At 41.1% G+C, this 10,073-nt stretch overlaps 1 protein-coding gene across 1 annotated transcript; it reads right to left on the reverse strand.

Annotated features, from left to right (window-relative positions):
• Positions 1-4,903: 4,903 nt before the first annotated feature.
• Positions 4,904-9,776, reverse strand: LOC127775218 (glycosyltransferase BC10). The gene is made up of 11 exons (XM_052301545.1): positions 9,279-9,776; positions 9,040-9,156; positions 8,823-8,923; positions 7,923-7,994; positions 7,554-7,635; positions 7,374-7,454; positions 6,476-6,520; positions 6,134-6,199; positions 5,897-6,046; positions 5,398-5,526; positions 4,904-5,261 (listed from the first exon to the last, which is right to left on the reverse strand). The coding sequence occupies exons 1-11, from the start codon at positions 9,597-9,599 to the stop codon at positions 5,226-5,228; spliced, it is 1,200 nt and encodes a 399-aa protein (XP_052157505.1). The 5' UTR covers positions 9,600-9,776; the 3' UTR covers positions 4,904-5,225.
• Positions 9,777-10,073: the final 297 nt, after the last annotated feature.

Genomic DNA, 10,073 nt, shown 5'->3' on the forward strand with positions numbered 1-10,073 from the left:
CATTTTACTAGCCATATGCTTTTCATGTCCCCTCTCTCTCCTTCTCTCTCTCCAGAATCCATTGGTGACCTTTGGCTGGCCTCTCTCAGTGGGGTTCTGTGTGGTGTCACCCAGTAACTTTCTAGAGAGAGAGAGAGAGATGTTGGTGGATGCTGTCCAGCGTAAGATGCTAAAGTGAAGCTTTCCAAGTGTGCTCTCCATGTGGCCAAGGTGCAAGGCATTCCTAAATTTTGGACCAAATGTTCAGCACTTGAAGCTTCAGTATAATTTTCTCCATGCGTTCATCCTAGTTATGCAGAGGTCGGGAGTGTAATTAAGGTAAATTGTATCATCTTGATGAAATTGACTGAGTGGGATAAAAAGCTTCAGTTATCTTAAAGGAGTAGTCTTCGAACTCTGAAGTATCATCTCCTCTTTCTGAAGAGATTCTTGATGATTGATATGCAACAGTTGCATTTCCAGGTTTGCTGGGTTCTTCAGTCTTCATGATGCTCATTGCTTTTTCCTTGTGAAAGTTTAGAGTCAGTCATGGTGGGGGTTGGTGTATGTGACTAGATAGTGAGGTCACTGGTCACTGATGAGTGCAGCTGCATTCATCTGTGGCCATGTTTGTTGCTTTGCTAGCCAACAGTGAACAGTGACTCCTTTTTTTTTTTACTAAGTTACTGAAATCTTTTACTGACTTCAGGTAAGTGGTACGGCATGGCAGCTATACATGATGGTACAAATGTGTAATTGATCTGAATTTTACGGTTACTATGTAATAAAGCTGTAGTTCATGATGAGGATGGTAGGTTTTGCCCCCTCTGATTATTGGAGTAGGAGTAAATGTGATAACTGTTCAGCTATGCTTTGTGGATCATATGGATGCATATGATCATTCCCTGCAACAATTTATAACGTCAGTGGATTGTCATGAGATTCTGATATTAATGTAGTATGCCTTTTTCTTTTTACTGTGACAATGCATGGAAAATTAGTTAGTCAGAATAGTACAATGTTACTTCTGTCCTAAGAAAAAACTGAAATTGATATAACAGGAGCAAGCTCTGCTTATTGTTAATTCTTAAGAATCGTAAAATTTCTCTTAAAAAAAGGCCATTGGCAAAACTTACCTCGTTGGAAAATTACAGTATATTAAATAAAATGGGTTCATCTACAGAGCATGTGGTGGAATTCTTGTATTCCAACAGGCTTGACTGCTTAGTTTAACAACTTTTTAGATAAGGAAGATGATTACATCCTAGGCCTCTATATCTAGGATGAACATAGGCATAATTATTGTTAAAGAAAGCCTCAATAAGAGACAAAAACCCCTATGAGATGAAATAAGCAAAGCTCAATAAGAGACAAGAATCCTTATGGTATGAAATAAGCAAAACATGCCCTGCGTAGGAACATATGAAGCATGATGCACTAGGTGAAAAACACATTAAACATGAAGCCTAATAGTAACCGCCATTCAAAGTGGGTAAAAAAAGTCCCAGAAGATCGAGCATATTTTAACACCTACAATCGAAAAGAATGTTGAATCATTTATCTTCCGACAGAAAAGAAGGTTAGTTGGAAAAATTGACCGGTACTATCACTCCAGAAACAATAGGCACAAATAGAATCCAATCTGGACATGCTGGCCATATATGCCTTATATGATTTCTCCCTTTTACTACCTTCTCTTCATCAGAAGTAAGACTTTCATTAGCTAAGAACCTGCCAACCAGGAAAAAGAAATTTCACAAAATCTCTGTTGCTAGTTGACTCAATGAAAAACCCTCTAGTACTCCTAATTAGGAGTAGTATCTACAACACTGTTGTAACAACAGCAATCATTAGTAACCTTGATCATAGCTGAGTACTACTACTGTTGCTACTACTACTAACAACACACATTTTCATCATCCATGAAATTGACCATGGTTCAACTTCAAAGGAAAAGACAGGTAACTGAGGTAGGACCATTCCTGCACTCCATTATCATCAGTCTGATGCACCACTTGATCTTGCTATTGCTCATTTTGCTACAGTTCATTTTGCTCTTTTGGCTGCTCTCCTACACCTACCTGCTAACCTGCCTACACACACTCTGACACACACTATTAGGGCCTGTTTAGTTGGTGAAATAAAAATTTTTGGGTGTCACATCGGACGTTTGAACGGATGTCGGGAGGGGTTTTCGGACACAAATGAAAAAACTAATTTCGTAACTCACCTGGAAACCGCGAGACGAATCTTTTGAGCCTAATTAATCCGTCATTGACACATGTGAATTACTGTAGCACTTATGGCTAATCATGGCCTAATTAGACTCAAAATATTCGTCTCGCGATTTATATGCAAACTGTGCAATTAGTTTTTCTTCTTATCTATATTTAATGCTTCATATATGTATCCAAATATTCGATGTGATGTTTTTGGGAAAAGTTTTTGGGGAGCTAAACGGAGCCTTAGTGGAGGGAGAGGCCCATGGCCCATGGCTAGAGGCAATGCATGTAGGCATACAGAAACTGCAGATGCAGATGCAGTGCTGTGCTGCCTTTTGGACAGACTGGTGTGGAGGAAATACTATGATACTATCTCACTTATCAGTGGGAGCAATTGTTGATGCTAATGTGGGGGATGCAAGTTTAGTAGCAGTACTCCATTCTATTTCTACCAACAAGATTCTGTACAAGATCAAAAGAATGGATTTAGAATGCATTGATGTTTGCTATGCATAACACATCCATTTCATCCCTCCATTTTTTATCTCTGGAAAATGGCTCGATGCTTCTTTTCATGGCTAAAACGGCTGTCTGGTGTTAACTTCATGGCATGCTGTACCTTGTCCCTAACAGCATATACATTTGAAAACCAGTAGAAGTACTAGCTTAACTTAATATTCTTCTTGTTCTTAATAAAAAAATGGAACACTAGCTTAGTTGCTTGGGTTTAGTCTCCTAAGTCCATGAGTGTCAGGCTGTCACTCTGGGTCTCTGGTGTTATGTCGGTGCAGAGCTGTGTAAAATTGTAGGAGTATGCAAAAGGAAATTCTGCAAACTAGGGGATCACTCTGGAGTCTGGTCTCTGGTGCAGTGAAGGTACTATTGGAAGGTCAAATATGCAAACTAATTCTTGTAACTAATGAAACTGAAGTTCAGTTCCATCTTAGATGTATTTCAGTTGATTCAAGGTTTATTCCTTTTCTGGTTTTTGCGTTATCCTGTCCATATAAACTTGCAAAACCCAATGGTTTTTTTAATTAACTGTAATGAGCAAAACTCCAGGTAAAACCAATGGTGCTATCAACTTCTCAGGTGTCAAGGTACTGCATAAACTTCGCTGTCACTTACCTAGCACAGATGTTGAAGACTTGGAGACAATAAAACTTGAGTTGATGCCTGTATTCTTGCTGTAAAAAACTGGGGCAGAAACTCCAGGTTATTTCACTTCTGTCAGAAAAATACTACCGGTAAAAAGACGAAGAAAAAAAAGAGGCTCTACTCCCTTTTTTGTGCCATCCCCAGAAAAAAGAGGCACTGCAATAAGTGCTGGTTAAAATCTCATCATCAGACTAATTCTGAAACCTGCTTCCAAAGTTCAGAACAAAAGAACATGGGCAGCCACAAACCATGAAACCACACTCACGCCATCCCTTGTTACTCTCAAATGTTAAACCCTTTCCTCCTTTAACGCCAAGGGCTCGTTCGGATTATAGGATAGGGAAAGAAAATATAGGATAGGAAAAGTATAAGAATAGGAAAAGAATCAAAGCGTGAAACAGAGGAATGAAATGAAAAACAAAGGAATACAAAAGTTGAGAGCATTCGGATCATAGGAAGTCAATTGCCTAGGATTTGCACGCAGGAAGCAAAGAAAGAGCTTGAGGTGGATGGACTTTTCCTGTACTTTCCTGTAAAATCAGTTTCCATAATCCGAATGATAGGAAAAAAGAATTTCTATGCACAGTATTCCTCCAAAAATCCTGTGAACACAATGCGAGTACTCCTACATCTTTGCAATAGAACTGCACTTGCAGACAGCATGGACAATGCAGCACATTGACAGTGACAATGCAATGCCTGAAAGGGACACCAGGCTTACCCTCAAGCAACTAACATGCATATGCTCGCATTCTACCTTTTTCTCCTCCTTTTCTTGTCATTTGGCACCACAACATTATAACATAAATACTATACATTGCACTAGATCTATGCAGAAAAGGGAGAGCTGAAAAAAATAAAATGCTTCATGATATAATGTGCGACTTGGGGGAATCTGACATGAGAAGCAAAACACCAAGCAGATGGAACTGATGCACGCAGAAGTGCACGGACAAATGTGACTGGACATGGAAGGATTTGATAGTCTCTTTGGATCCAAAGCTAGTAGTCTGATGAATCTAGAGTTGAATCTAGAGTTCATAGCAGTGTTTGTGTGCAGATGAGACCACCTCAGGTGCCATGCCAGCAACCCTCCTGATGACGTTGCACTGCATGGATGGCCCCACATTGATACTGCCAGTATGCAGTAGAGAGTACAGTATCTGAATACTGTTTTAAGTCTATACCAGTACAGTCACAATTGCCCCAGAGCTTGTGAGTACAAGAAGTAACACATCAATTGGAGGAACAACAATGATGAGAATCATTGAATTGGCTACACCATCGCTGCATCTCCAGCCAGCACAGTTTTAAATTGAGGCCATCAAAAGTCCAAAGGTCCAAAGGGTAGGGGATAACCATTGCCACGGCACTAGGTCCCATGTTTCTGATGGAACAGAATGCCAAACATGCATGTTGATCGGCAGATCTGCTATGAGAGTATAAATCCATGTGAAATACGCAGTTCCTGAGTTCAACATGCTTGATTAATGTTTGGGTAACCAGATCACGCATTGCCTTCGATGGAATGACTACAGTATGCATGCAAGTATAAGACATGCCAATTCTCTATAAATTTGAAAAAGGAATTTGTCGTGAAAAGAACTGAGGTGATTCTTGCCAATCCAACTGCAGGTGGTTGCTTACAGTTACAGTTATAATGCTAAGTAGTGGGTTAACATATGTACTAACCTAGGTGCTAAAAGAAACAAACTTTATTGCTTTAGAACACCTATGTCCCTTTTCAGAGTGCAACAAATTGTAATGAAGATGCCCAAAAAAAATTCGCTGTTATCTTCTGTCCCCTCCACCACTTTCCTTTACGTATGTGCAAGCTGGCAGTATTCTGCTTTTGACGGAGAAACTTTACATGGTAGATGCGCCATTTGCTGCTATCAAAGACTGCAAAAGGGAAATTTGGAGAGAGCAAAAACTATAAGCAAATCACAATGTGATTTCGTTAGACAATACATTAGGTTTAGGAATGCCTGTGTTTGCATCACGATATGAAATGAAAAGCTAAAGGTCCTGAACTTACTAAATCAAGAAGCTTCAGACCAGCTGCTCGTGTAAACTTCCTTGCAAAAAGGAAGCAAGGTGCTGGTTTTCCATTACTTGTACACCACTCCTTTCTATTTTCAGTCTCATAATATATATTATCAATATCCTAAAAATTCAACAAATAGGTATTCAGTGAATAGTTAGAAAATGTCATGTGCATTTCGTACGGGCAGCTTGTTTTGGCAGAACTGTATACATGACAAACAAAAGCTGACATTCCTTATCAGACGCAACACATTTCCAAACTGACATTTGTTAAAGCTTTGAAACAGATGAATTGATAGCGTCTGCCATTACCCAACAGAGGTTCCAACATTCACCTTGGTTGTTGCTTTGTACTTAAATATTTTAATAATGACAGAATTTTCAAATAAAAGAAAAAAAAGTAAAACCTCTCTTAATTTCCTTTTTAAATGTACATACTATATAATCACTTTCAGGTAACAAAAAATGTGCCATTGCAAGGAAACATATACCTTTATGGATTTTACAAGTGCAGGAGTAGCATCTGAGATTTTGTATGTTACAGGATGCCATCCACGCCTTTCACGATCTTTAGAAGATGATAGATCCCATGCACTGTGTGTAACTGACCTCCGTGTAAGCTCTTCTTCAAGACCATGTTGCTGCATTCGATAAAAATAATTGAACGGTCAGATGTCTTTGTGAGGAGGAACAGCTGCAAGGGATACTGTAAATGATTGTTGACTTACTGCAAGCAATGTTTGAACATAGTGCTCATCTGGTATGCAGTTATGTGCCTTCCATGCCTCCGCAGGCTGGATAAAATGAGCAGCATTTAGTCTCACAGAATTACTAATTAAACTTTGTTCTGGAACAGTAGAGCAATTAGATAGAGATATAGAGTTCAGTGGTAAATTTTGAAGCCATAGATAATAATTCTGTTAATTAAGCTTTTTATGGAGTACAAGAAATAGCACAAGAGTTGTGATTATTATACTCAATGTGCCAGCTGCAGTTGAAAAATAAACACATAAAAGCAAGTTCAACAAGCTAAGTGACAGTTCAGTATTTTATTGGAGACTTTCACTTACAATAGGACGATCCCAGTCCCGCCAGAACTCTGGTAAGGGCCTTCTCTGCAATAAATAAAAAGGTACATTTAATAGGAACAAGAATAGACAACTCTAAGCTAATTGATAGGAAAGAGACATGAGTTAAGTAACTTGGGTTGATGATATAGAAAAATCCAGTGGATCTTCTATTCATTTGGCAAAGGTACTAGTATCGAATTATTTTATTTTTTTAACCTTTTTAATTTTAAAATCTGAACCTTTTGGCCAAGCTAGCCCACCTGGCGTGACAAAACAACACTGACACGTCACCCGCAATGGGCATGACAATTTTACAATATTTCCAAAATCTGAACCTTTTAGCCAAGCTAGCCTGCCTGGTGTGACAAAACAACACTGACACGTCACCCGCAACGGGCGTGACAGTTTTGTCCTGCCAGCCACGGTGGTGTGGCAAGACAACGCTGCCATGCCAGCCAGACCGGTGTGGCAATGTTGTTTTGCCAGCCAACTACGGCCAAAAGGTTCAGATCTTGGAAATAAGTTTTCTAATGATTTATTTTTAAAATTAAAAATTAAAAAGGTTTAAAAAATAAAATAAAAAAAATCACTGATATCATGCATTGTCGTAAACATTGTCAGAATGTCAGTACCATACGTGGCAGTTTACATAAATCTACAAGTTTCTTTGTGTCCTATGTTGATTATCTTGAGAGCACATTCACTTGCGAATGCAAAAAACTGTCATAAAAAAGTAAATATTGATAATATTCAAATTTTCAACTTCTGTTATCCTGATTTTAATTTGATGAAAGGTACAAGGTGAAAAAGTTCACTGGTCAGTTATGATCATGAGTAAACTATGTTATACAATACTGAAACTTATCTGCATAGAGTGCATAAATATTGAGTCACATACCCTGCAATGCTTCTGGAATTCTGGCAAAACCTCTTCATCTTCAACCACAACTTCAGCATGTTTTCTTGTTAACACAGCCCACTGTATGGCACAAATGAATGGTGATAAGGTATCAAAACTAACTGTTACACAGTTCAAGCAAAATTCTCCTATCTTTCATCAATAGAAACAGAAAGGTACCTGCGAGCCTTTTCTCCAATTTTCCACTGGGATAATTGGGTCCATTCTGGGATTATACCGACCCGCTTTTGTATCAGCAAAACTGTCCCCAGCATATGCAATTGGATGCTGTTAATACCCAGGATATTATACAAGCTAAATGAAAGGTGCTTTAAGCTGCAAATCTGCAGTTTGCTACAGGAACCATTTTGAAGCTCAAGGTACATGGAAATACTTAGATAATGGAAAATGAGAAAGGCTAACATGATTTTTTTTCTTACTTTTCTTTAACATTCATAGTTACTAGCTGATACTTGTCATGAACTCAGAATTCATTCTTAAGTCTTAACCATCATCAGGAAACACAACACGAAATTGTGATGCCTATACCTGTCAACAAAACTGGTTGACGAAGACATTATGTAGTCGTAAGTGTAGTTGAAGTTGTACAATGGCACACAGCTGGCAGAGAGAGAAGATCCTAGTAAGCATGAATCCAATTAAGATCCAAAATGGTGCAACAATGAGCTTTGTAAGATTATAAAAAAAGATGTGTAGTACTAAGTTCAAATTTGGAGCTGTCAGAAAAACAACCGTGTAAATGATACCTAAAATTGCACCAAGGCATCTGGTAAATTCAGTACAGCTTCATGTGGAGTCCCGTTAAACTTAATAGAAACAGACTAACAGTATAACACAAGATTCATTTCCATGGAATTTAAGATTGAGGACTGCTATTGCACCACATTTTTAGCATGAGCTTAAAATCGCGGACAGAAACTACTTATCATCTGAGCATTGCATATTGGAAAAAAAAATTAGTTAGCCAAACGATGATTAAAAAAACAAACAACCTTTACTAGATAACAGTCCACATTTATAAAAATGTAAGGACATATCATTATGTTCAGGAACATTCCCTTAATTCATTATGATCAGAACCTAGAAACAACACATTGTGCTGAACAAGAGATTAAGCCAACACAGATTGCAGTTAGGGCTTGTTTTGGTTCATAGCCTTACCAATTTTTTTGGCAATGGCAAGAACTGGCCATTGCCAAATTTTCTGGCAAAAACTGGCTAGGCATTCATTTGCTTCTACTAAACTTGCATTTGCTATTCAACCAAGACAAATAATTTAGTAGTGCTTAATTTTTGGCTATAAACAGAACACATGACTAAATTTTTTGGGCATTGCCAAAATTTTGTGCCAATCAACTTAGTTCTAAAGTCAGTAATACTTTATCCAAGCATACACACTAGCACACATCATAATTCCATAATCCATACCTGTCGGAGACGAACACGAAGCGCTCGTTTAAGGGGTCCTTGAGCGCGTGGGCGAGTAGAACACGCTCAGCCTCGATCATGCTCGCCTCCCCCCAATCCACCTGAAGGACAAATCACACATGCCCAACTCATCAGGAACCCAGTGTGGACTGCAACGGATGCTGCTACCGACGGATCACATCACATTGCCAACGGAAGTGGGGACGAGGTCACGAACCTGGACGCTGTTGTTGACCTGCCGATTGTAGAAGAAGCCGGATCGGGTGGTGGCGCGGGTGAGCACGAACCCCGGCCGCGAGTGCACGAAGATGGAGAATCTCCCTTCCTTGTCACCCTACTCACCCCCAAAAAACGCAATGCAATCAGGATTCAAATTAAACCAGCATTCGCTGAAATTGGGAGCCATCCGAGCAAGAGCGAGAGGAAGGGGGAGATCCGGGCGAGGCGCGCGCTTACGCGGAAGAAGGCGTCCCAGACGAGGTCGAGCGGGAGGCGGTTGCGGGCGATGAAGAGGAAGGCGAGCCGCGCGTTCCCCGGCGGCAGCGGCGCCTCCTCCACCTCCGCCCGCGCCACCGCCACCTCCTCCTCCTCTCCCCCTCCCCCCGCCGCCTCCACCGCCTCAGGCTTCCTCCCCTCGCCCTCCAGCGACGGGGACGAGCCGTGCAGCAGCAGCAGCAGCACCACCGACAAGCAGAGGAACACCCCCAGCAGCAGCAGCCCCGCCGGCTTCCCCTTCCCGCCGCCCCGCCCGTACATCCACCTCCGCGGCGGCTTCATCTCCGGCGACCACCGTGGGGGATTCGGATCTCACCGAGCGCCCATCGAATCCAGCGAGAGGAGGAGGGTGGTGGACTCGTGGTGATCTCGTGAATCGAAGGAATCTCCGATTTCGCGTGGGTTGCCGTGCCGAGCAAGCGCGGCAGAGGCAAGGCAAGTGAAGTGAAAGTTAAGTTGTTGGACTTGGAGTGTGTGAAGTGTGGACGCGCCAGCTACCGGCACGGGAGGGGCGACGCAGCCGCCGCATCCGCCGCGCGGCAACGGCTCGGGGTCGGGGGAGATCACAGGTGGTGTCTGGGCCGTCGGATCGGAAGATGGACGGTGGCGATGTGTACGGTGTACCGTGCGAGAAGGTTAGCCACTTCGGCGAGGAGCTTCAAAGCAGGGACAGGGAAAACAGAACCGACTCTTTAGCCTGTCTAGATTCCAACTTTTTTTCTTTAAACTTTTAAATTTTCTGTCACATTAAACTTT

This window comes from Oryza glaberrima, chromosome 5 (genome assembly GCF_000147395.1).
Source record: "Oryza glaberrima chromosome 5, OglaRS2, whole genome shotgun sequence".
NCBI classification, from domain to species: Eukaryota; Viridiplantae; Streptophyta; class Magnoliopsida; order Poales; family Poaceae; genus Oryza; species Oryza glaberrima.

Bases quoted from the DNA above. Each gene is read 5' to 3' on its own strand.
- LOC127775218 (XM_052301545.1), bottom strand. From the start codon at position 9,599: ATGAAGCCGCCGCGGAGGTGGATGTACGGGCGGGGCGGCGGGAAGGGG. The intron at 8,924-9,039 runs GTTCGTGACCTC...TTTGTCCTTCAG, and splicing joins AGGTCAACAACAGCGTCCAG to GTGGATTGGGGGGAGGCGAG. The intron at 7,636-7,922 runs GTATAGGCATCA...TGCTGGGGACAG, and splicing joins TCAACCAGTTTTGTTGACAG to TTTTGCTGATACAAAAGCGG.